Source organism: Carlito syrichta, unplaced genomic scaffold, assembly GCF_000164805.1.
Source record: "Carlito syrichta isolate Samal-C Ts95f unplaced genomic scaffold, Tarsius_syrichta-2.0.1 Scaffold305452, whole genome shotgun sequence".
NCBI lineage: Eukaryota > Metazoa > Chordata > Mammalia > Primates > Tarsiidae > Carlito > Carlito syrichta.
The window spans coordinates 252,735-279,675 of record NW_007249548.1 but is presented as its reverse complement, the minus strand read 5'-3'; the positions used below and the strand labels follow the sequence as shown (position 1 = coordinate 279,675).

The 26,941-nt window shown below is 41.4% G+C and overlaps 2 protein-coding genes across 4 annotated transcripts in view; one reads left to right on the top strand and one right to left on the bottom strand.

Annotated features, from left to right (window-relative positions):
- Nucleotides 1-1,764: 1,764 nt before the first annotated feature.
- PARP2 (poly(ADP-ribose) polymerase 2) lies at nt 1,765-14,597 on the bottom strand. 3 transcript variants are annotated; one of them, XM_021714244.1, is made up of 16 exons: nt 14,497-14,597; nt 13,272-13,427; nt 12,908-12,978; nt 11,283-11,333; nt 9,287-9,383; nt 8,801-8,876; nt 6,859-6,961; nt 5,705-5,864; nt 5,331-5,469; nt 3,835-3,898; nt 3,621-3,755; nt 3,215-3,342; nt 2,971-3,070; nt 2,522-2,620; nt 2,144-2,268; nt 1,765-2,025 (listed from the first exon to the last, which is right to left on the bottom strand). In XM_021714244.1, the coding sequence occupies exons 1-16, from the start codon at nt 14,537-14,539 to the stop codon at nt 1,866-1,868; spliced, it is 1,707 nt and encodes a 568-aa protein (XP_021569919.1). In that variant the 5' UTR covers nt 14,540-14,597; the 3' UTR covers nt 1,765-1,865. The 3 variants fall into 3 exon arrangements, with proteins under 3 accessions (XP_021569919.1, XP_008059885.1, XP_008059886.1); XM_008061694.1 differs by having other exon boundaries at nt 13,272-13,436; nt 14,497-14,570; XM_008061695.1 differs by lacking the exon at nt 11,283-11,333 and having other exon boundaries at nt 13,272-13,436; nt 14,497-14,570.
- Nucleotides 14,598-23,267: 8,670 nt separating this feature from the next.
- Nucleotides 23,268-26,941, top strand: part of CCNB1IP1 (cyclin B1 interacting protein 1) — a 21,684-nt gene continuing 18,010 nt past the window's right edge. The window contains exon 1 of the mRNA XM_021714240.1: nt 23,268-23,293. The gene's annotated coding sequence lies outside the window, so the exon portion shown is untranslated. The remainder of the gene's footprint in view (nt 23,294-26,941) is intronic.

The following is a 26,941-nucleotide window of genomic DNA, read 5'->3' as shown; positions in this document are numbered from 1 at the left end:
TTGTGCTAGAAATACAAAGTGTGAAGGCACCAGTAGCTGCTTTCTTAATAATTATAAAATTAAAGTGTCAGAACATCTCAGGTGCAAGCCTGCCTGTGTTCTCATGTGGATTTGGACCAGTAGGGAAGAATATGAATATTCTAACTTGTTTCTTTTCTAATTTAACATTATATCTTACTAGAACTACAAGAAAGTGAGCCAGATCTTTAGTAGTTACTCTTTGAAACCTGGCTTTAGAATTCTTGTGTCACTTGCTGGCCCCAGGGCCCTGAGATACCGTTCTTGCCAGGAGGAGGAACAAGAGTGATGCTGGATAGTTAGTTTGGATAGAGAGCTGAAGACCTTTCATTTGGTCAAGAAAAAATAAGGGAGGGATGGTGAGCCAGTTGTGCATCAGGGCATTTTGTAAAAACCAGGATAGAACAGGATGACACTAGGTTCCTCTCGTTGAAACAGCCCTTGCTCAGAACTAGCTGCCTAGATGAGAGCTGAGATGTCAAGGCACTGAAAGCAGGATGAGACTTCTTGCTTTCCCAGCCTCTGACAGGACAGTAGCAGCTACTTGACTTGCAAGCATTAGGCAATAGAGTAATTGGCATTCTCAGAAGAAATCACAGAAATGTCTGTCTTTCAAACTGAAATTCACAAAGATTAAAACTAGTTGGAAGGTGGCACGATCATCCCATGGACTTAAAATGGACTCTGATCTTTTGTTGTTGTTGTTAATTAAAAAATGTGTTTTTTCCTGAATGATTATGGGGTCTTGCTATATTGCCCACAGGCTGGTCTTGAACTCTTAGGCTCAAGTGATCCTTCTGCTTTAGCCTCTAAAAGTGCTGGGATTAGCCGGGCTCGGTGGCTCAGCCTGTCATCTCACGCCTTGGGAGGCTGAGGTGAGTGGATTACCTGAGCTCGCGGGTTTGAGACCCGCCCGGGCAACTTGGTGAGACCTCATCTCTACAATAAATCAAAAATTAGCCAGGCATGGTAGTGCGCGCCTGTGGTTTCAGCTACTCGGAAGGCTGAGGTGGAAGGACCGCCGGAGCCCAGCAGGTCAAGGCTGCGGTGGCCGGGAGCGGCCACTGCACTCCAGTCTGGGTGACAGAGTGAGACTCCAACTCAAAAAATCAATCAATCAATCAATCAGTCAATAAAAGTGCTGGGATTAAAGGCGTGAGCTGCCATGCCCAGGCAGAAGGATTGCCTGAGCCTAGCAGATCGAGGCTGCAGTGGCCAAGAGCATGCCACTGCACTCCAGCCTAGGCAACAGTGAGAATCTAACTCAAAAACAAAACAACAACAACAACAACAACAACAAAACAACCAAACAAAACTCATGCTACTTCTCTCTGCCTCAAGATATTTTTAGGCTTAGTGACAGTCCCCCAAGGGCTTTCCAGACTTTTGGGCATCTGATAAGTCCTCAGATGTTAAGTGGTGGGAGACCTAGTCTGCAGTTGATAAATGTGAAAAAGGCAAGTGAGAAGATTTGGACAGGAAAGAAAGCAACAACTCAGCCTTTGCTGCTTCTATCCTTTCTGTAATAATAACTCAGTTTGCAGAAAAACTGAATTCAACAGGGAAAAGTATTAGTCTCCATTAGAGTCCTTGAAGGCACAGACGTAGCTCAGAACAGGATTCTGAATAACCTGCAGCTAGCTGTGGGATACACAGAGCAATGAGTACTTTCCATCCTGGAAATGAAGATATACTAACAGAAGAAATACGTGCTTGGAGAGAAGTAAAGCTCAAAGAAGCCAATGATAGAATTGTACCATTTTTATTACATTAAAATTACAAAACGCAAAAGTACAGCTTATTTTCTTGCTTGAAGATTAGGTTTTTCTCTGGTTTAACATCAACATTCACCATAGCTGCAGGAAATTAAACTGAACCTTTAGAAGGTATCGCATACGGACCTGATTGGGGTTATAGACAATATATTCATTGTAGTTAAGGGTATAACCCTCTGGATTCACAATTCCTGTGTCACTTGCTGGTCCTAAGGGCACTGTACTCCCATTCCTGCCAAATGGAAAAAGGCATGTCAACATCAGCCTTTGGTTTAGAAGTTGGAATGGAGAAGGCAGAGTCTTATTGGGCCAAAAGCAGTCTCCTAGCACTTCTGGTTCTGAGTACTTACAGGGTGATGAAACAGGAAGGACTGGGAGCCATCTTGCCCAGTCCCTTGGTGCTGTGTTTGCCCTGAAGTAATGATTCTGCCTTAGGATTGGCCTCTAGTAGCTCATTACACTGACCTAGAGCTACCTGCAAAACAAAAGATCTTTGAATGCCCACATCCTACTGAGAATTAGTTGGCTCTAAAGTCAAAGAGAAAATCCCATCTGTACTTTCTTCCTCTAATCCAGCTGAGGAATCTAATACAATGGAAATTGCACTTGGCTCTCCTGTCAAGTTATCCCAGGTAGAACACCTTGGTTCTGGAGTCAAACTTCTCTCATTGGAATAAAAAGTAGAAATAAATAATGAACTATAGCTCACAGACATGTTTCTGCCTCACCTCTGATAAGAGCAGCAGTCCTGTATTCTTTAAGTGAGAAGCAAAGCAGTAATTGGCACTCTTGGAAGACATGTCAGCAAAGTAGATTCCTTTTCCAAACTGGAATTACAAATAAACACCAAGGTCAGTATCTAATTCACTGTGTTAGAAAGAAAGCTTATAGCACAGACCATTTTTCTACTCTCTTAAACACAATATAGACTCCTCCATTTTCCCTCACAATTCAGTTCCAGAGAGGGCAGAAGTTATCTATGAATTCCTGCTTTCAGAGAGCAAGAAGTATCTTCTAAAACTGAAAGAAGGGCACAGTAAGAGATGACAAGGTTGTCAGTGAGCTGGGTTAATTCCTGGAGAGGGATACTACCTAATCCTAATCTAGAAAGAAAGAAGACTAAGAACATTATTGTATCTTTTTCCCCTCTGCTCCCCCAGAGTTCAATTTTACTCACCATGTAACCTGTGATGGGAGCCTCAGGTGGGGCAACTCGAAGCCCACGGCTCAGGATTCCCACCCAGTTACTCAGCCTAGATCCATGCCACAGTAGCATCCTAAGGAAAAGCCATCATTATTGCACGCTGCAAACATAGGCCATATGCATAAAAAACCAACAGTGTCCTCTGCCACCCTTCTCATATTTCTGTACTGCACTTGGGGCAAGGAATGTCTTCTGAAACCCAAAGCTAGACCCATACCTGTTATGAAGGTCCTCTCTGAAGACTTCTTTCTCACCCTCTTTCTCTACTTCAAACACATCCAGCAAGGTCATGGTATAGTCACTGTGTGTGGGAGCATGGGTAGATTGTAAGTACTGGGAAATCACCTGTAGAAAATGGAGAAAATGGCTGATGTGGACTCCACAACAGACTGGGTTGAACCGAAGAACTCAGGGCTTCTGGTATAACCTGGCAGACCTTCCTGCTCCCAAATAGTCTCACAAGACTGTAAGAAAGCGTTCTACCTCCCCAAATTCCTAGTAAATAAAAATTCTGCCCAATTTGGCAATTTGCTCTTACTCAGAAGTAGTCAGAGAATAGTGGGATGGGGAGGGGAATCTTAAGGGTATAAGAATATGAAAATAAATGAACATTTTTTTCTTACTTTGAACTCATAACTTTCATGGTCTAGAGGGCACAAGGCACAATGTAGATTTCTATAGTGTTGATCCAATGGGTGTTCTGGGCTTTGTTGCTCTGTCTTTACCAACTTAATGGCAATTTCAATGTCTCCCAAAGCCTGACAAGATGAGACAGAGAATCAATGAGGGAGTAATCTGGAATGAGATTTAATACTTCTCAATTCATACATATCTCACCTCTAGTAGTTGTACTTTTTCTGACAGTTCCTTCTCTGTTCGGATTAGTGGGGGTGTACGGAGTCTAAAAACACAGATATGACCCATAATGAGCTCTATGAGGTGTAGCTAAAAAGCATATGACTAAAAATAACATATGAAAGATAAGTCCTTTAGATAACAGCTGTAGGAAACTGAGGTTTTCCATTTGAGAAAGATCTGTAAAGAGATCTGAACTTCCACAGGGCACACAGTGATTCATGCCTGTAATCCCAGAACTTTGAGAGGCCAAGGTGAGAGGATTGCCTGAGTTCAGGGTTCAAGACCAGCCTGGACAACTTGGTGAAACCTCACCTCTACAATAAATAAATAAGTTAGCCAGGCATAGTGGTGCATACCCATAGTTCCAATTACTTGGAAGACTGAGTCGGCAAGTAGCCTGAGCCCAGCAGGTCAAGGATGCAGTGTCTGTGAGTGTGCCACTGCACTCCAGCCTCCAGCCTGGGTGACAGAGTGAGACTCCAACTAAAAAAAAAAAAAAAAGAAATCTTTTATTCATTTATTCATTTACTTATTTTTGAGTTGGAGTCTTACTCCATCATCCAGGCTGGAGTGCAGTGGCACGTTCACGGCACACTCCAGCGTTGACCTGCTGGGCTCAGGTGATCCTTCTGCCTCAGTCTTCCAAGTAGCTGAAACTACAGGTGAGTGGTACCACGCCTGGCTAATTTTTTAAAAATCTATTGTAGAAATGAGGTCTTGCCAAGTTGCCCAGGCTGTTCTTGAACTCGTGGGCTTAGGCCATCCCCTCACCTCAGCCTCCCAAAGTGCTGGGTACAGGCTTGAGCCACAGCGCCCAACCTAAGTAACCTTAACTTCCAAATGTGTAAAGGAATATTAAATATATAATTTGAGTAGGATAAAACAAACTATGTAGATTTTGACATTTGGGACTAGAGCTGAAATTCTTTTTTATAGGATCTTTTAAAATAAGCTATAGCGACATTAATAAGGAATAGCTTGGATAAAGTCCTGTTTGGAAGTATAGGTAGACCTGTTGAGTACTCAGGATTATTTCTAGGACACAGGGCTCTATAAAGCAATTAGAGAAATAGAAATAGAATAAAAACAGAATACAGAATCAGCAAAGATAAAATGTATTTTAAATATCTATCATTTGAGATCATAAAAATGTTGTCAGTGTGGTTATAATTCACCTTAAAGAATAAGAAAAGGCAGTGATATATATGCCTGAAGGTGGTTGGATAGTCAGACTCATTCTCTCTTAAGCTGGTAAATTCCACTTGGTCAGAGAATATGGTTGTAATCAGGCCAGGAGATTACATCCCATGCTTGTAAGTTGATTAAATATGCTATCTATAAATCATTTTGGCTCTGTATCTGTTCAAGAGGATCATTTCTTTAGGAGTAAAAGATTTAAAACATTATGGCTGCTGTTGATTGATACAGGAAATATGTGTGGGTAGAACAAAGTGAAGTATTAGCACAGGCTTTACCCAAAGTCATGTGGAATCCTGGTGTAGAATTCACTGCATGCTTCCATGAGAGCTCGTCCATGCTGGCCAGACCGAATACAATCCTCAATCTTCTTCAGAGACTGGTAACCTGCCTTGATTTGCGCCACTGTCAGCTTCCCTGTAGGCCAAGCAGAGCTCAGACTCCAAGTTAGGATCCCATCTCACATTTACATCCCCAAAAGACCTTTCAGCTTTCAAAATGGTTCCTCCCCCCTACAACCTTTCACTCCAAGTCCTGTTTTTTTCATTCAGTATTTTCAGCAAGCATTAGATTATGATGGTGATAAAATATCCCATTAAAAGAACTAAAAGAATTGTGAAGACAGAATGTGGAACAGAATCTGAAATCCTACCAAGTGGAGCTTTCTTGGTATTATACTTCATTTCTATCATCATCTCTTCCATGGCCTGGACATTACAGATCAACTTTATCAGCTCCTGTACCCGAAGATCCAGCTGTGACTCTGTTTTCAAGGAAGACTTAAGAGATTCTTTTTTTGTTTTCTCTTCACCCTAAAGCAAAAACCAAACCAAACCAAAACTGTAGATTACTTATAATATCTACTACAATGTAAGTACTATGTAAAGTTCTTATACTGTATTGTTTAGGAAATAATGACAAGGAAACAAGGTCTGTACATGTACAGTACATAAGCAATTTCTTTTTCTTTAAAATATTTTCAATCCACAGTTGGTTGAATCCATGAACCCACAGATATGGAGGGTCGACTGAACTGGTTCTACCTCCCACAGTTATATACACAGAATAAGTTTAAAATGCCCTCCTCACAGTCATTAAATATGTAAAGACAGCTATTATGTCTCAAATCTCCTCAACTTAAAAATACTAAAATTTCTCCATTTTCCAGATATGTGGCAGTTTTTAGGACAGCTTTAGCATCCTGGCACACCTCAGTTTGTCAAATTTAATTTTTTTACTGTGGCAAATAAAAGACCTGCTGGGTTCAGGCAATCCTTCCGCCTCAGCCTTCTAAGTAGCTGGAACTATAGATGCATGCCACCATGTCCAGCTGATTTTTTTGCTTTACTGTAAAGACAAGTTCTTGCCAAGTTACCAGGCTAGACTCGAACCCGTGGGCTCAAGCAATCCTGAGTTATATTTAATGTAGTTTAACTGTGGTATATAACCAGAAGTTATATTAAGTGGAGTTTAACCAGTTTGATTTTTTATTACTCCTCTCTTGGTCTATAACATTAAACTTCTAGAAATAGAGCCTAAGATTTTATAAGAAGCTTAGTAAGTCACAGAGCTGAGACTAGAAAGGCACATTCTATTCTCATTCTTACCGCTCCTATGAGATTACCAAGATCAGTGAGAGTTACTCTGACCTGAAAAACAGCAAGGTCTCAAGTTACCCTGACCTGAGAAACAGCAAGGACTCAAGATAGAAGAGTTCCAGCGTAGGACTCATCTAAACCATCCTGCTAGACTTCATCGTGATTAAAAAGTAGCAGCTTTCTCCCTAAAGGTATAGTCAGAGTTTACCTGAGTATTGGTAGCATAGTCCATCTGTAGCATATCATATTTTCCAGGCACCTTCTCAAATTTCTCACGATCCTCCCAATTGTTTTTTGTTTTGTCAAGGAATCTGTAGAGCCCAAGATGGTGAGAAAACCTTACAAATAAAAGTCTACTACTAAGGATGAGCTTACAACTATTTCTTTTAAACAGAAAAATCTCCAAAAACTTTATTTCCCACCACAGAACTCCTTTACACAACTTTCTTTATTTCCCACCACAGAACTCCTTTACACAACTTTCCATAAATCTAAATTGATTCTAAATTAGGACAGTGAATGGCCAAAAAAAAAAAGTAAAAAGCAAAAAACAAAAAAAAAAAACTCCGGAGACAAAAGAAAATTTCTTAAAAAAAATTCTTTCTTTTTTTTTGTCGCCCAGGCTGGAGTGCATGGCACACTCATAGCCACTGCAGTCTTGACCTGTTGGGCTCAGGCAATCCTTCTGCTTCAGCCTTCCAGGTAGCTGGAACTACAGGCACGTACCACCATGCCAGGCTAATTTATTTGATTTATTGTAAAGAAGAGGTCTTGCCAAGTTGCCCAGTCTGGTCTTGAACCTCTGGCCTCAGGCAATCCTCTTGCCTCAGCCTCCCAAAGTGCTGGAATTATAGGCATGAGCACCATGCCCAGCCCCAAAATAATTTTTTAAATGGGGAAAAAAAGGACCCCTGGAGTTCCCAAAGGTCCCAAACACCACAAAAGTCATTGAGATTAGAAACAGAAGACACCCAACAACAGATGCTGGTGAGGATGTGGAGAAAAAGGAACACTTCAACACTGCTGGTGGGAATGCAAACCAGTGCAACCTCTTTGGAAGACAGTGTGGCGATTTCTGAAATAACTAGAAGTTGACCTTCCATATGACCCAGCAATCCCCTTATTGGGAATATACTCGGAGGAACTCAAGTCATTCTACCATAAAGATACCTGCACACGCATGTTTGTTGCAGCTCTATTCACAATAGCAAAAACATGGAACCAGCCATACTGCCCATCAAAGCTGAACTGGATTTAAAAAATGTGGTACATATACACAATGGAATATTATGCATCCATAAAAAAGGACAAACATATGGACTTTGCAGCACTGTGGATGGATTTAGAGTCTATCATACTCAGTGATCTATCACAGAAACAAAGAACAGAGTACCACATATTCTGACTCATATGTGGACCCTGAACAATTATCATAGTATTATGAGGAAGGGATTGGCAGTAATAGCAGGAAACTGCCAGGGGAGGAGGGGGTAGGATTGGTAGTTGAGGGAATCTGCCAGGGGAGTAAGGGGCATACCTCATCAACAAGGATACTTGCATAATGAACATTTGTACACCTAACCTGAATTGCAACCCCATCTTTAAACATAAAAAATAAATAAATAAATAAAAACAAGCCGCAAAATATTAAGTACTACATACACAGCAATATTAGTGCACTGGTGCTTTGGAAGTATCATTGGGCTACGCAAGTAATTTTCTGGCTGTAGGCCATTTGTATACCTAAACCTGAATTTTACCCCACATCTTTAACAGAAGACACCTATCCCATCCCTTTCCCTGAAAGAAAACACATTCCCAAAGACTCCAGAAAGTTCTTTATTCATATCACAGTAAAAGTTTTAGAAACTCTAGATGAATTTTCTGTACCCCATGATGGTCTCCACTTTCCCCAAATTTCCTAAATTTGTCTGTCATGTGTTAAATGTATTAGAGTCTTCTGTTTTTAGTCAATTTCAAGGCTCTAGCTTGACTTCATCACTAATCAAGGATGCAGTCTGTCGTTCCAATCACAGAGTGTCAAGAGTGGAAAGACATTATGTCAAATCACACTTATACAATTCCTAAAGAAGATACATCTAAGAAGAGGAGGGTAAATTTTTTATTCTTACTCATTTTTTAGCACTCACTTCTTCTGAAAGATTTCCTTGGCCTTGTTGAGGTTGGCTGAACAAGCCACCAAGCTGTGCTGCCCCATTTTCCCAACTGCAAAGTAAATACCACACATAAGATATCCAACCCAAGAATAGTAATGAGCCAGCTCTCTAAGGTCTCTCAGCTTAATATCTCATAAATAAGCATGAAAGGGAGAAAGGAAAGTAAAAAGGCTTTAGAAAGCTGATCATGCTGATACCTGCTAATTGCCAAAGTCTATGAGCACTAAGAGAAGTACAACTGCAGGAGAGTTCTCAGCTTCAATAGACAGATCTTAGTTTTTCCAATGGGAACTTCCTAATGAGGACTCGCCATCCCCTAATTTCAAGAAACTGAACTTTATTCCTAAGCCCTTCCCAGACCTCAGAGCCTCCATTTACCCAATTTAAACCCAGAGGACTCACTAGGCTACTTCTGTCTTTCTAAATGCCAACTCATCAAATCATGATAAAAGTCATCACCTCGGCCCCATCTCATCCAAACACTGAAGTTCCTCTGGTCATCATCTTCTAATAGCTGAATCAGATAGTACTTGTTGTTGTTGAACTGGAGATTGGTCTATGATGCGTGAGAGAAAAATGTACAAAAAAGGAGAGAATTTTGCAAATGGAAGTCACATAAACCAATGACTCTTCCTTAGTCACAAAAGTCAGTAGGTTCCACAAAGAAAAGGAGAGCAGAAGGCGAGAAAATCAGATTCCTGTAAGAGTAAAGATATAAAGAAAATATAGAGTTTATACATTAACTCTGGATTCTTAGGGATTAAAGCAAGAGTCTGAGAGCTTCTAAAAACCCTCTATCCAGCCTCATGTATCTTACACCGATTGGCTTGCCTGCTTTTTCCTGCCTCAGCTCCCTCCACAGATACTTTCTAGGCTATCTGTGTTTTCCAGCTCCCAATCCATTCCCAGTTATTTCCCAATGAAAGCAATTTTGATGCTCCAATGGTCTATAACTATTATGCTCATTTGTTTAGATGACTTTCCCTATTTTATAACAGTTCTACTTACAGTTTTGGTTTGTCAGAAATTTGACAATGAAGGACAATGTAGGGAGAGGACAAGAAATACACAGAAACCACAGCCACACCCTATCTAACCTGACCTGACTTGGAGATATTCAGAGAGAATATGTCCAGTAGCAAAGAGTTATCTGCAAGTAACTCGCTCAGAGAGAAGTCCATGATCAAGCACAGCAGCTAGTGCTGTAAGGCCGAACCCAGGATATTGAAGCACTCTGCTTTTTTAAGTACGCTGCCCCTTCCTACCTCTACCTCCTGCTCAATCACATTATAAAGTCATTGGATGACCTTAATCCATTGGTGGAAAAAAAAAATAAACTCACTGTATGTTAAAACAAAAAGGGGCCTTAAAATAACTTTCTGTCTCCTAATGATATTTTAAATGAAAGATGTAGTAACAAACGAATACTAATTAGCTGTTAAAATTATATGTTGGATCAACAAATTCAAATATGAAGTGATATCCAGGAAACATATTAGCCAGGTCAAAATATTAGCTATTCAAAACCACAAAAAAACGAATAAATTCTCAAATCTTGCTGGGGCCTAAAAAAAGAAAAAAAAATAGGCCGGGCTCGGTGGCTCAGCCTGTAATCCCAGCACTTTGGGAGGCCGAGGTGAGTGGATTGCCTGAGCCTGTGGGTTCAAGACCCTCCCAGGCAACTTGGTGAGACCTCATCTCTACAATAAGTCAAAAAAAGAAAAAAAATATATATAAATTAATAAATTTAACTACATACATATTTATTTAAAATTTCAATATGGGCAAAAATGATGTCATAAGGAAAACCAAAAAGCAATTTATATTATAGACAAAAGGCTATTCTCCATATTATATAAAGTTCCTCAAAACCAATAAGAAAAAGATCCACAATCTATTAGAAAACGTGCAAAAGGATGAGCGTGGTGGCTCACACCTATAATCCCAGCACTTTGGGAGGCCGAGGTAAGAGAACTGCCTGAGCCTACAGGTTTGAGACCAGCCTGGGTAACTTGGTTAGACCTCATCTCTACAATAAATCCAAAAAAAAAAAAAAAATTAGCCATGCCTGTAGTTCCAGCTAGTTAGAAGGCTGAGGCTGAAGGATCACCTAAGCCTAGCCGCTTGAGGATGTGGTGACTTTAAGTGTGCCACTGCACTCCAGCCTGGGTGACAGGGTGAGAACTCCAACTCAAAAAAAAAAAAAAAAGAAAGAAAATGGACAAAAGGATATGAGCAGAAAAAAGCATAGGTTCAATAAATGACATGAAATTTATAAAAAAGATATGCTTCTCATTGAGGATTTTGATATCAGATAAGAGTGTGCTAGGGCTGAGTACTCAGGTGTCAGTCACTAGTGGCTAATATAAGGGACTTTGGAATTAAAGACCTGGGCACTGGGGTGTTGTCATTGATAAACAGAAATTCCCATAAATAGAATGACTCCTCGTCTTACCTGATTTAGCATGACATCATAGACATCGCTTCCTTCACAATACACATGAGCCTAAAGATAAACACACACACACACACACACACACACACACACACACACACACACAAAGTGCCATTAGTAAAGCCTCAGCTTCGAGATCCTAAATTTTCTTATGGTTCAAGTTTTTCTTTTCTAGCACCATCAACATCCATCTCCCAGGGAAAGCATTGCAAACATATGTTCTACACATAGCCTGTTGTAACTAAAATGACAACATGCTGTCTTTTTCTTTAATATTTATTTATTTAAGGTGAAGTCTTGTGATGTTTACTTTTTCTAATTAAAGAAACACAAAAGATTCTTAATTAAAGGAAACCAGCTCTAGAAGCAGCCTTTCTTCTATGTTCTTCAAATTTTTTCCCCATTTATCAGTAACTCATGCCTTTCCAGGATACAGTTTCTCATTAGAACAACAGTTCTCCCTTGATATCTTCTGGATGAAAAAGACAATGAGGTGTGCTCTGATGGCAACCCCAGAAGGTAACCATGTTAAAATATCCGATTAATAGCCAGGCTCGGTGGCTCAGCCTGTAATCCTGCGCCTTTGGGAGGCTGAAGTGAGTGGATTGCCTGAGCCCGCAGGTTCGAGACCCGCCTGGGCAGGTGAGACCTCATCTCTACAGTAAATTAAAAAAAAAAAAATTAGCCGGGCATGGTAGCATGCGTCTGTAATCCCGGCTACTCGGAAGGCTGAGGCGGAAGGATCGCCAGAGAGGCTGCGGTGGCCGGGAGTGGCCACTGCACTCCAGTCTTGGCAACAGAGTGAGATTCCAACTCAAAAAAACCCAAAAAACAATCCTATTATTATTATTAATTTTCTTTTACAATAACATAGGTTTATATTTCAGCTATCTTGTTTTTTATTTTCTTTATTTCAATAGCTTGAGAGGTACAAATAGTTTTTGGTTGCATTGTATAGTGGCAAAAAAGTCTGGGCTTTAAATGTAACCGGGCCCAGTGCTGTAATCCTAGCACTTTGGGAAGCCGAGGCGAGAGGATTGTCTGAGCTGAGAGGTTCAAGACCATCCTGAGTAACATGGTTAGACTGTATCTCTATAATAATTAGCCAAGCATAGTGGTGCACGCCTGTGGTTACAGCTACTTGGAAGGCTGAGGTGGAAGGATTGCCTGAGCCCAGCAGGTCGAGGCTACGGTGGCCATGAGCTTGCTACTACACTCTAGTTTGGACAACAGAGTAAGACTCTAACTCAAAAAATAAATAAAATAAAATAAATAACATAAAAGTACCCAGCCCTCCCACCTCTGTAACGTGTACCCGACAGGTGATTTTTTTTGTCCCTCTACCTCTTTCCCTCCTTCTGAGTCTCCAATGTCCAGTATACCATTCTCTATGTCTTTGCAGTTCCTTAGTGTAGCTCCCAATTATAAGTGAGAACATGTGGAAACACCTTGATTATTAACCCCAAAACCCTACCTCAGCCTTGGAGAAAAGTAATCATTAGCAATATTTTGGAGAAGAATCCTAAAATGAATACTAGCAACATCCCAGACAGGAATCCCAGTAATAAAAGACCACTGCTCCCTGAGAAATCAACAGACTGAGGATCGGTTCTAGAGTCTCTTACCTTCCCCACCTTGGCTGTACACTCTGGGTCCACGGGAGCTTTGCCCTTTAACAGCAAGGCCTTCACAGATTCTAAGGAAAGACAAACAGGTACAGCATGGAAATCAAGCAGCTGTTGTAGTTAGGCAGAAACTTTATCATAATTAACTTTGCCCTCCTCAAGTAATCTTCTGCCTAAGCCTTAATCAGTATCAAACACATGAAAATAAAGTTTCAACAGCATAAATTAGTTTTGTGATATGACCAAAGGATAGAGAAACTAATTATACCCTAAAGGAAGGAAGACATAAGAGTCGGAAGAACAAGGTATCACTTTCCACTCCTACCAGAGACCCTCTTGCTAGCCTATGTCTTCTGTGGCCTACCACATTGCTTGTCTTCTGTCTTGTCTTTATTCGCCTTTCCTCCAGCCACAGGCATCTTTTTTACCCCGTGTCTCTGGCATTTGCGAGTTTTCTTGGTAGGATTAGAGTCTTCTGAAGCTGTGTTGCCATTACTAGCTCTCTTGGTTTCATTTAATGCTACAGAAGCTAAGGGCAAGAACAAAGAGCAAACAACAAATGAGTACACACTGAATGTGATATGTTGCAAATAATCTTTTAACAGCAAGATGGCATGTGCTGTAGTCCCAACTACTCAGGAGGTTGACACAAGAGAGGATTGCTTGGGCTTAGGAGATAGAGACAAGCCTGGGCAATTTAGCAAGATCTTGTCTTAAAAAAAAAAGTTAAAGATAAGTTTTGTAAGTTTACAAAGAAACAATAACAACTGCCACACCACTACTCTTGGGAACAGTCTGCATCATCCTTCCCAAATTGCTATTCTAAGCCACACGAAATTAAACTAAATTAAATTAAAAAGCTCACAGGCTCCTGTAAGTTTATAGCCTGAGGCATTAGTCTCCTAACCTACTCATCTCTTCTGTTTACTTGTGCCCCAATGCCTCCCCATACCTACCTCAAATCTGAGGTGGTATAAGATAATGGTAAGTAGAGTGCTCAAAGGTCTGTGCCAAACTAGTTTAGAGCCCAGCTCCGCTTCTTCTAGCTATGGAAACCTGGAGAAGTTATTTGCTACAACTTGTACCTCAGGTGCCTAAAATGTCAAATTCAGAGGATAACAACAGTACCTAATTTAGAGGGCGGCCCTATGCATTTAATAACATAATACACAGAGCATCTCAACAATTCTAAGACTCGCATTTTACGCTCTGGAATTGGGATCATCTCACAATAGATTACATACACAGTGAATCACAGTCCACTACTTTCAGCACTTCTCCTTCCTTGGTGGTATATAAAATAACGGTGTACCTTACGATTAACTTTTTAAAAGTGGATGATATTCGTTATTAACAACAGTACTAGCACATTCGTTGCTACAGGTCCACAAGCCTTTATCTACAATTCTGCAATCCAAAAAGCTCTGAAAACAGAAATTTCAAGTTTAGCGCCCAAATCATTTTGATAGCCAAGTGCAGGTCATGGGGACCTGGAAAGAGGGGGGCAGAGAGGGGGCACAGGGGACAACGGCACCATTCCTTCCCTGACTCCCGTCCCAGCATTCCGCTCCCAACACCGCGCTCCGAACCTCGCGCCCGGAGGCCGCTGGCTCTCCGCTTTCGCGCCGCCATGAAGCTGGGCCGCTGACGTCACCACCCGCTCCCAGGAACCGCGGGCCCAGCGACCTAGGACGCGAACACGCAGCGCGCGTGCGCACTGGCTAGGAGTCGCTCTTCCGGGATCGGGGAGGCACGCCCGGCTATATTTGCATGTCGCAGTGTATTGTGGGAAGTCACCGTCACCGTGAAATATCTTTACTTGTGAAGCCTTATAAGCTCTGTGTGGACCCACCCTCTCGCGTAGGGCGGAGGGAAGCTCATCAGTGGGGCCACGAGCTGAGTGCGTCACGTCACTCCACCCCCATGTCCCTTGGGAAGGTCTGAGACAAGGGCCAGAGGCGGCCCTAACAGGGCTCTCCCTGAGTGTCGGGGAGGTGAGTTCCCAGAGAACGGGGCTCCGCGCGAGGTCAGACTGGGCAGGAGATGCCGCGGACCCCGCCCCTCGGGGAGGGGCCCGGCGGATGCCTCCTCAGCCGGAGCTTGGAACAGACTCACGGCCAGCGAAGTGAGTTCAATGGCTGAGGTGAGGCACCCCGCCCCGGGGGCCTCATAACCCAATTCAGACTACTCTCCCCCGTCCGCTTTTGCAGAAAAAAACAGACTCAGAATGAATGATGTGTGAAACATGGAGAGCCTGGGGCAAGAAACCTACAAAGACGCACATCTCATCATTAAGGCTACCTGATGCCAACCCAGGTGAACTGGGGACCAAAGTGAGGTCCAAACTGTAACTGTACAATGACTATTTGTAACCTAACCCTGAATTGTACTTCACATCTTTAAAATAAAATAAATTTAAAAATAAAAGCTATCTATGAGAATGCAAATGTGACTAGTCAGGATTCTTGAACGTGGTCCTCTGGTACCTAGTAACAGGTCAGGTAACAGGTCAGGGGATCCCAAGTGTTTGACATGAGAATCACAGCGTACAGGAGCTGCACATTTAAGCAGACCCTCTGATTCAAAAACTGCGATGAAGGAATTACGTAAATTATTAATTTACGTCAAGTCTCACCGTCGCCCAGGCTGGAGTGCACTGGCATGATCACGGCTCACCGAGATCCTTCTGCTTTAGGGACTGCAAGATGCACGCCGCCCCACTGTTTGCTTTTGTAGAAATGAGTTCTCCCTATGTTTGCCTAGGCTGGTTTCGGACTCCCGGGCTCAAGCAATCCTCTTGCATAGGCCTCCCAAAGTGCTGGAATTCCAGATATGAGCCACTGTGCCTATCCCAGGAACGGTTTCTTTCTTTCTTTCTTTTTTTCCCTTTTTTTGGAGGAGGAATCTCATTCTGTCGCCCTGGCTGGAGGGCGGTGGCATACTCACGGCCACCACAGTCTCGACCTGCTAGGCTCAGGCGATCCTTCCGCCTCAGCCTTCCAAGTAGCTGGAATCACATGTGTGCACCAACCACCACGCCCGGCTAATTTTTTGATTTACTGTGGAGACGAGGTCTCGCCAAGTTGCCCGGGCTGGTCTGGAACCCCTGAGCTCAGGCAATCTTCTCACCTCGGCCTCCGAAAGTGCTGGGATTACAGACTTGAGCCACTGCGTCCGGCCTAGGAATGGTTTCTTAAGACAAAAAGTCTATAAGAGAAAAAAATTGATTGATTTGATTATATTAAGAATTTTTGTTCGTCGAAAAATGAAAAGTTTAGAAAGAAAAAACAAGTTTCATTATTTGCATGTGGTTTGATTATGAATATTTTAAAAATCCAGAAGAAACTGCAAGATAATTTTTCTACTTTAATGTGAAGGTTAGCAAGACTAGTAGGAAATAACATATAAAAATAAATTAAACCAGGTGTGGTGGCTCATGCCTGTAATCCTAGCACTTTGAAAGACCCAGGTGAGAGGATTGCCTGAGCCCAGGAGTTCGAGACCAGCCTGGGCAACTTGGTGAGCCCTCATCTCCACAATAAACCAAAAAATTAGCTGGGTATAGTGGCATGTGCCTGTAGTTGCAGCTACTTGGAAGGCTGAGGCGGAAGAATTGCCTGAGCCGAGCAGGTTGAGGCTGCGGTGGCCGTGAGCATGTCAATGCACTCCTCCAGCCTGGGTGACAAAGTGAGACTCCAACTCCAAAAAAAAAAAAAGAAGTGAGGACATCTGTCTATTTTTATGGATGGTTGTGCAAAAGTATGATTGGAAGGAAATAATATGCTCTAATGGTGGGGGGAGGTGCTCAGCAAGGCTTGTTTGTTCAGTTTCTTCTTAGCATCCCTGTGTAACACTCCTTCCCTCCAGGTATAGGGCCAGACACCTACCACATGAGGATCTTCAGCGAAGAAGGAAAGGAGAAGGTCAGGGAGTGACTTTCCTAGGTCTTATGTCATGGCCTGTTTTACGGAAGAAGAGTTGAGGGAAATACTAGTTTCTATGGCCCGCTTTAGTGGAGAAATGGGGAAAGAAAGGTCAGATTGTCTTTCCTGCTTCTGCTGTTTTCTCAATTTCCAAGATTTCACATTTGGGGGTAGCATTTCCTGTACCCCATCATTGACTAGGGCGACTTTAGACATTGAATGTTTTCAAGAGTGATAAGTATTTTTTGTTCCATTATCTTCATAAGTGCATACATATTTATAAGACAGTGTGTCTTGGTATTTGCCTAGGGAAATGCTCTCATACTTCATCTGTCTGTTATTTCATTTGCCTCCCTCCCCCTGCCAGGGTGACCAACCTTGTTTTGCTCAGACTAAGGGGTTTTCCGGATGTGGAACTTTCATTGATAGCACTAAGAAAGTCTCCAGGTAAAGGATGAGTTGGTCAACTTACTGTAGCAGCCAGATTGATCCTACCCACATTGGCCTTTTTCCACGGTGTCTCAAACATAATAGTCACATTTCTGCCTACAGGCTTTGTTCTCTCTACCTGACTTGATCTTTTTCCAGCTAACCAGATCAATCTCTTACTTCCTTCAGGCCTTCGTTAAAATGTCATCTTCTCAGTAGCAGTGGTATTTTCCTAGATATACGAATAAATAACATTACTCCCACCATCACCCTATATAGCCTCTTACTCTGCTTTATTTGGTCCTATACAAGCTGACATATATTTGTTTAGTTTTGGGGGTATCTGACTCCCTCCATTAGATAGTAAGCTCTAAGTGAGCAAGGGCTTTGTGTGTTTTGTTTATTGCTCTATAAGCAGTGCCTGGAACAGTATCTAGCTTTCAATGTTATTTGTTGAATGAGGCACTAAACAAGACAGACTGTCAAGCAGCAAGGAGTAAGTGTGATTTGAAATTGAGTGCACGTTCTGAAGGAAAAGTGAGATTTTATCGAATCTCATTCTCTTGAGAATTGTTCCAGAAAGAAACTCAGAATCCAAAAGATCAAGGATTAAAGGACACTAATAAGGTTTAAAAAGCTTTAAAAGTCCACGTGTATGGCTTTTTATAAATATTGTTTTATGTTATTATAAGTGAAGCAATTTCCCAAAAGGGATTAGCAAAATTATAGATTAGGAAGACCATTTAAGGGAATTTGCATGCATGTCTTCAGGAATAACTAGGAAAAGCGATGTTGAAGAGAGTCTTCTATTTTGCTACAACTTTGAAAGAAAATGATTCTGAAGAAGTACTAATTTAAAGCAGAGAGCCGGGCGCAGTGGCTCACTCCTGTCATCCCAGCATTTGGGGAAGTCTAGGTGAGAGGATTGCCTGAGCCTAGGGTTCGAGACCAGCCTGGGCAACTTGGCGAGACCTCTTCTCTACAATAAATCAAAAAATTAGCCGGGTGTGGTGGTGTATGCCTGTAGTTCCAGCTACTAAGAAGACTGAGATGGAAGGATTGCCCTGAGCCCTGCAGGTTGAGGCTGCTGTGACTGTGAGCATGCCTGGGCAACAGAGTGAGACTACAACTCAAAAATAAATAAATTTAATAAATACATAAAGCAGAGGGATATAAAACTTATTCAAAGGGGAAAAGTTGTAGCTCAGAATTGGGGTGAGTGGTGATGAGCACCTAGAAAGTCAAATGTTTAGAGTTCAGTGCCCATTTATTTGATCTTTGAATCCTATTATTTGCTGCCTTAGGAACTTAGGGTCTCCTACTTTCCTCTTTTCACCCCTATATTGAAATCTACTCTTTGATCTCTATAGTTTGAGGAGGAGTTCTGTTTTATTGTTTAAACATGAACACATTTTCCTTGTAAAACATTGCAGGTATTAAAACAAACCAAAACAAAAAACTCCTCTTTCTATTCCCTCCATCTTGCTCCTAGGAGTAAACTCTTATCAATTTGGTGTGTCTCTTTCCAGATTGTTTTCTTTTCATTCACAAAGATCTGAACACACAGAATTATCATATTTTATTTTGGGGTTGGGTTTGGGGAGCATTGTTACACAAATGTGAGCATATTGCATGTATTATTCTGCAGCTTTGCTTTTTTTCTTTAATACGCATTGACGATCTCTCCATGTCAGTATATGCAGATCTACTTTATTCTCTGTAACTACTGGGCAGTATTTCATAGAATAGTTGTATCATGATTTAATGATTCCCCTTTGGATATACAGGGGTGTTTCTAATTATTTTGGTGTTACAGCCAGTGCTAAAATGAACATCCTTCCTTGAACATGACTTTTTATGCAAAATATTTCTCCAAGATGGATAACCAAATGCAGACTTGCAAAGGGTATGCTTAATTTTCCATTATGGACAAATGGCTGTTCTTAGATTCTTCATTTAAAATTTTTATTTATTTATTTTGAGTTGCTGTCTCACTCTGTCACCCAGGCTGGAGTACAGTGGCATGCTCACGGCCACCACAGCCTCAACCTACTGGGCTTAGTTGATCCTTCCGCCTCAGCCTTCCAAGTAATTGGAACTACAGGCATGTGCCACCATGCCCAGCTAATTTTTTTAATTTATTGTAGAGATGAAGTCTCACCAAGTTGCCCAGGCTGGTCTTGAACCCATGGACTCAGGCAGTCCTCTCATCTTGGCCTCCTAAAGTGCTGGGATTATAGACATGAGCCACTCTGCCTGGCCAGATCCCTCATTTTGAATAAGTTATAAATGAAAAGTTTTTAGATAGTGCTACCTTTTCCAGGAGTTTATTTTAGCTGTGGTAACATCCTTAAACGGCAGTAATTAAGTCAATGTTCTGCAATGGGTGAGCCCCAAGTAAATCCATCAGAGGTACCTGAGGGTACTTATTAATGTATATATTGCTGAATCCTATTTAGTCAATTAGAATCTCTGGAATTTTGTCCCAGGAATCTACTTTTAAGCAATCTCCAAGTTGTATTATTGTGCACAAAATTTTGATGTTACCAGCTGGGGAGAATTTCATAATGGATTGTTATGAGTATTAAAATCTGGAATAAGTGTTAGACATGGGAACTTTTTTTTTAAAGACTATTGTGCTTTCTGGGATCTTCTGAAAGCACACAATAGGAGGCAGTACAAAGTGGTGATCGAATTTGAGCTCTCAGGTTGGATGACTGATGTCTTAGTCCGTTTCCTGTGCCTTATAAGAGAATATCAGAAATGATGTACTTTATTTTTTAAAATGAACTTATTTCTTGTAGTTTTGGAGGCTGAAAAGTCCAAGGTCAAGGGGTGAACCTTCTTGAGGTGAGAACTTTTTGCTGAAAGGGACCTTCTGCTTTGTCCTGAGATGAAACAGGGCATGACATAGCCCGGGTGTTGAGTATGCTAATATGCGATCTTCAAGTCTCTCTTCCTCTTCTTACAAGGCCAAAGGTTCCACTCCCATGATAACTTATTAATATATGCCTTTTAATCCATTAATTTGTGAATGGATTAGGGCAGAGCTCCCATGATCCAATCACCTCTTAAAGGCCCAGCTCTCATGAGTTTAAATTGCTGTCACATCAGGGATTAATGAATTTTGGAAGGGACATTCTGACTTTACCACTTACTCAATAGACAAGTTATTTAATCTCTGTAACTGTGGTTTTTTGGTAAAATGGTTATAATGAGAGTGCCTACATTCTTAGATTATTATGAAGATTGAATGAGGTAATGAATGTAAAGTGCTCAGTACCATTCCTGGTTTCTAGTAAACATTCAATAAATGTTTTGACTCTAGAAGTTACTTTTAAACAAATCAATTATAAAACAACAAATGGTTAGTTGATACTGAATGTTGGGAGATTTGGGGCAGATAAACTCAAGCGGATTGGAATGGATAGTAATTTTTAGTAAGGTGAAAGCAGGCAGGCAGGGAGAATAGCATGAAATTATTAAAAAGTAAGAAGACCTACTGTGAGTTATAGGTTTTTTTTTTTACTTTTTATATAATAATACCTGTAATCCTCATACTTTTCTTTCTTTCTTTCTTTTTTTTTTTTTTAGAGACAGAGTCTCACTATATTGCTCAGGCTGGTCAAGTGATCCTCCTGCCTTGGCCTTCCAAAGTGCCGGGATTATAGGTGTGAGCCACTGCACCCAGTCCATACTTTGAATACATGAACATTATATGTATATTTGTGTATATATATACAAATATTGTACTTTCTGGGATCTTCTGAAGGCACACAATAGGAGGTAGTACAATGTAGTGACTGAATTTGGGGTCTCAAGTTGGATGACTGGTGTCTTAGTTTTCTGTGCCTTATAACAGAATATCTGAAATGATGTATTTTATTTTACTTTATTTTACTTTTTATTTTAATTTTTGAGTTGGAGTCTTACTCTGTCGCCCAGGCTGGAGTGCAGTGGCATGCTCACGGCCACCGCAGCCTCGACCTGGTGGGCTCAGTTATATACTCTAATAATATTTCTTAAAAATCATGATGAATATTGTGCCAGTGAGTCCTCTAATTATGGATTAAAAGCTATCCTTACAGAGTGAGAAGAACATGTACATTAATTGGAGGGAGATGCGAGGAGTCAATATAATCTATTAATCAATTATGTCCTCAGCACTGAAGGTCATTGTTTTGGTCCAGAGATGTGTAAAACACATTCCTTATTCTCTAGTTGTTTATAGTCTATTCGGGAAGCTAAAGCTAACAAGAAATTATGTAATAACAATAATAACTGCTAGTATGTTGTTGAATACTATGTAGTAGGTATTGCACTGGGTGCATTTCATAAATTATTTTGCTTAATCCTCACAATAATCATAGAAGGAAAATGTTATTTTTGTCTCTTTTTATAGCTGAGGAAACTGAAGTTTAGATGTGTGCAAATATAATGGCAAGGCTCAGATTCAAAATCAGCTACATTTTACTTTCAAGCCTAAACACTTAACCACCTATCTTTTTTTAAAATTTTTTTTGAGTTGGAGTCTCACTCTGTCGCCCAGACGGCAGTGCAGTGGCCGCTCCCGGCCACCGCAGCCTCGACCTGCTGGGCTCTGGCGATCCTTCCGCCTCAGCCTTTCAAGTAGCTGGAACTACAGGTGCACGCTACCACGCACGGCTCATTTTTAACAATTTATTGTAGAGATGAGGGCTCGCCAATTTGCCCAGGCGGGTCTCGAACCGGCGGGCTCAGGCAATCCACTCACCTCAGCCTCCCAAAGCGCGGGATTACAGGCTGAGCCACCGAGCCCGGCAACCATCTATCTTTTTCTGAAAAACAATTTATTTTAAATATGTGTGGTGCAATTCAGGGTTAGGAATAGGTATACAAAAGTTCATTATGCAGGTACCCTTGTTGATGAGGTGTGCCCCCCAACCGCCTTTTATCCACTAAGCCTTTTAGCTCAAAGGTTACGGTGAAGGTAAATTCTAACTTGAATGGATCCTAGACTGTTTATAGTGGAACCTGTTACCTTGCATAAATTATGCTGAGATCACAAAGGATAAGAAATTATCCTCGGCCGGGCTCGGTGGGTCAGCGTGTAATCCCAGCACTTTGGGAGGCCGAGGTGAGTGGATTGCCTGAGCTCGCGGGTTCAAGACCAGCCCTGGCAAGTTGGCTAGACCTCGTCTCTACAGTAAATAAAAAAAAATGAGCCGGGCATGGTAGCGCGCGCCTGTAGTTCCAGCTACTTGGAAGGCTGAGGCGGAAGGATCGCCAGAGCCCAGCAGGTCGAGGCTGCGGTGGCCGGGAGCGGCCACTGCACTCCAGTCTGGGCGACAGAGTGAGACTCCAACCCCACCCCCCCCAAAAGAAGAAGAAATTATCTTCAAGAGACGACATTATTTGGAATAGAATGCAGTAGGCTTATCTAAACAAGAAGGTGTATAAATAGCTTAAATTAGCCTATGTTTGCTTATGGTAAGTACATTAACCCTGAAGGAAACTTGCTTTAAGAAGTTCAGTCTAGTCGGGCTCGGTGGCTCAGCCTGTAATCCCGCGCCTTTGGGAGGCTGAGGTGAGTGGATTGCCTGAGCCCGCGGGTTCGAGACCCGCCAGGGCAGGCGAGACCTCATCTCTACAATAAATCAAAAAATCAGCCGGGCGTGGTAGCGCGCGCCTGTAATTCCGGCTACTCGGAAGGCTGAGGCGGAAGGATCGCCGGAGCCCGGCAGGTCGAGGCTGCGGTGGCCGGGAGTGGCCACTGCACTCCCGTCTGGGCGACAGAGTGAGACTCCAACTCAAAAAAAAAACAAGAAAAAAAAAGAAAAAAAAAAACAAGAAGTTCAGTCTAAAAACAGCGCTTGAAGCATCACTGGTCCATAAAGAGACGAGTGGGTGGAGGAGCGGGTTACGTCATCTCAGCACCTTTTAAGGTAAAGAAGGAGGGAAATCCTTTTTGAACTCATTAGCCAATCAGGTTCTGAGGCCACTTCCCAAGGCCACTTCCTGTCTCTCTACTTTCTCTCTTCGTTTTGGTGGGCTGGTGAGTGGTGTGCTTAATTTTGCTCTTTAATTGTTGTGAATTTCTCTTCCATTTGAGCTACACACCGAGCGGGAAGGCGTTTATTTTGAACCAGCATCAGCGAGTGTGTGAGTTGCAAGGCGATTAATTTCGGTTGTGTGGAGATTGGCGGAAGGCAGTGAAACGCTCTGCCTGGCTTGTTTCCACGTGGGCCTCTGCAGTACTGGGTTTGCCTTCCTTCCCCCAGACCTGGTGAACCAGGAACAATAGACTCCGCTTCATGTGCAGAGTGCTTGTGTTCTTGGAAAAGGTTCAGCTTCATTTTGCTTGAAGGATATAATATTATTACAATACTGTTCTGATGTATATATCCTTGTGTGAAGCTGGATCTTGGGAGGAGGAGTTCAGCCCAGTAAATTTTAATTCTCGGATGAGTGTCACTGGGCCCAGGTCCTTACTAGATTTATAGGATTGTCTTAGCCCTGGTCTTTGCTCAGAGCATTTCGATTTCTTGGTGAGACTGGGCAGCAAACTCTAAAGATATGATTTTAGTGAACCCTGAGAGAAGCTCCTAATTTTAATGTTTCTGCTGTGGTGAGTCTTCTAGAAAGCTTACGATACACAGAAAAAGATCAGAGACCATAGTTTAGTGCAAGCCTAGATTCAAATTCCAGCGCCACAGGCTGCAACTCCCATGACCTTGGGAAGAGGCAGTGAGCTATTCTGAGGCACAGCTTGAGAAGATCAAATAAAATTTATAAAGGCTAGGCACTAGGCTTGTAATAAATATTAGCTACCATCTAGAAGTAAGCAATATTTATTTGCCGTAAATATTTTGGTTGTCTTTTTTTCTCAGGAAGTTTTGTCTAGTGACCTTGAGCATAATTGCAATGTGTTTCTATTTTTCTCTTTGATATATTAGTTTGCATGTAATGTATGTGTTGGTTATCTTTACAGGCAGAAAGTGTGAGAAAGGCAAATAATAAATTAGGAGGAATAGGAACGTAGTAATAGGCATTTGTAGGCCTCTCATAATTTTTATAATTCTCAAGCTGTATTGTTAATGTTATCATTTGAATAGATGATACATTCACATGGTTCAAAATTCAAAAGGGATCAAATGTGTATGTAATGAAAAAGCCCTTATTCTTGTTCCTCAGCCACTGGATTCTTACCAATAAAAAAGCATTAACCACTTGTGCATCCTTCCTAAGATATTTTACACACAAGCAAATACGTGTACCTACCCTTTCCTTTTATATGTGCCTACCATGTACCTTACTTTTTTTCTTACTTTTCACATTTAAGAGTTTTGTGAGTAGAGTGACCTCATTCTTTATAATGGTGACATAGTATTCTAATGTATGCACATAACATAATTTATTTAGCTTTCATTGGTAGACATTGAGGAAGTTTACAACCTTGATATTCTCTCCAAATGAATCACCTTGTATGTAAGTCAGTTGGCACATAGACATTTCAGTTGGGTTTTGATGTATTAGTTCTCATTTAAAAGGATTTTAGGTATTGCACAGAGCTTCCTATTCCTCCCATTTTGTGTACATAGTGATGATTAGAAACCAATCAATGCTCTCAGTATCTTGATTAAACAGTAAAGAATTTTCACCAAAAGCAAATCCATTCTGATGGCCTTTATGTGAATACATCTTTGCCCACTTTGGTTTGAATAAGAGGATGGTTTATTTTGTTATAAGCGTATATTTAATGCTGGGAACCAGTGACAGCAGTGACCCTAAACAATTACGTTTTTTTCGTATGACAAGGGCAGGAGAGGCATGCTTTCAGTGTTTAGAGAATGTGTGCTGGATGGCTCCCTGAAATTACGGGTGTTGAGGGAGTAGACTCCTTTAAGCATTAATTAAGAAAAGCTGAAGTGTTTTTTAGGATATAAGCATGCAAAATAAAAAAGGAAGAAGCCTTTGGGAATTTTTCCAAAGTGGTTTACTTTAAACCTTAAGAAACTTAGTTTATGTCTTATGAAACATCTAGTTTTTCAGTTGGGAGGTTTTGCTGATTGGGCAGAAATTAGGTTCTTTCCAATGGGAGCATACTTTTGCTTTTAAGAAATAACTATATAGGATACAATGGAGTCTTCATTGTTAAGTAGGGAATGAGGGGATGGGGTATGTAAGTGACTGTCTTTTTTTGCCCTTAAATAACAAAAGATCTTGGAGTTGGAAGGAGGCTTATAAGTACTATTTGAGTACCTTTCTGGTTCTGGGTTATTATGGAAAGTGTGACATTTTAAGGTAGAATATATGCATTCCTACTCAGTAACTGGTTGAGTTTGATAAATAATAGGAACCACAAATTCAATATTTAACTTCATGCTAGCTACAGTGCACAGTATATTTATCATCTCATTTAATCTTAATAGGCGTTCTAAGATTACAGAGGGGGCAACCCAGGCTTGGAGAAGTTGTGTAACTTGCCCAAGGTCACAGCAAATGTGTGGGGGAACCTGGATTAAAATCCAGTTCTGACTTAAAAACTCATTATCTTTGGGAATATAAATTAGTATAGCTAACAATATGTAGGTTCTTAAAAAAGTGAAAAATAGAATTATATGATACTGGGTGTGGTGGCTCACGCCTATAATCCCAGCACTTTGGGAGGCTGAGGCAAGAGGGTTGCCTGAGCCCGTGGGTTTGAGACCAGCCTGGGCAACACGGTTCAAAAAATTAGCCAGGTGTGGTAGCACGTACCCATAGTTCCAGCTACTTTGAAGGCTGGGGTGGAAGGATCACCTGAACCCAACAGGTTGAGGCTACGGTGGCCGGGAGTGTGCCACTGTACTCCAGTCTGGGTAACAGAGTGAGACTCCAACTCAAAAAAAAAACAACAATTATCATATGATTCAGAAATTCAACTTCTGACTATATATTCAAAGGAAATAAAATTGGTATGTTAAAGAGACATCCACACTCCCATGTTCATTGCAGTTTTAGTCACAATGGTCAAGATAAGGTGTCAACCTAAGTGTCCATCAGCGGATAGATGAACAAAATATGATATATGTGCATAGCATGGTGACTATAGTTAATAATAATGTATTTTGTATACTTGAATGTTGCTAAGAGAGTAGATCTTAAGTTTTCTTACCCCCCCACATGGAAAGTGAGGTGATGCTCATGTTAATTAGCCTGATTTAATAATTTCACAATGTGTGTGTGTGTGTATATATATATATATATATATATCTCAAAACATCACATATGCCAAAAATATATGCAATTTTATTCATTTTATTAATTATACCCTAATAAAGCAGAGGAAAATAAAATACAAAGAAAAGCCATTATCTTAACCACTAAAGCTAAGTTTCCTGCCATTTAATCTTTAAACCTTATTTACATACCTATAAAAATGGAGATAACAGTACTTACTTTTTTTTTTTTTTTTGAGTTGGAGTCTTACTCTGTCGCCCAGACTGGAGTGCAGTGGCTGCTCGCGGCCACCTGCTGGGCTCCGGCGATCCTTCCGCCTCAGCCTTCCGAGTAGCCGGCATTATAGGCGCGCGCTATCACGCCCGGCTGATTTTTTGATTTATTGTAGAGATGAAGTCTCGCTGCCCAGGCGGGTCTCGAACCCGCGGGCTCAGGCAATCCACTCACCTCAGCCTCCAAAAGGCGCAGGAGTACAGGCTGA

What these genes read in the sequence shown, in the direction of transcription:
- PARP2 (XM_008061694.1), bottom strand. Translation starts at nt 14,539, where the DNA reads ATGGCGGCGCGAAAGCGGAGAGCCAGCGGCCTCCGGGCGCGAG. An exon ending in GACAGAAGACAAGCAATGTG is followed by an intron (nt 12,979 to 13,271) that starts GTAGGCCACAGA and finishes GTCTTTCCTTAG; the next exon opens with AATCTGTGAAGGCCTTGCTG. An exon ending in GACTGCTGCTCTTATCAGAG is followed by an intron (nt 2,269 to 2,521) that starts GTGAGGCAGAAA and finishes TTTGTTTTGCAG; the next exon opens with GTAGCTCTAGGTCAGTGTAA.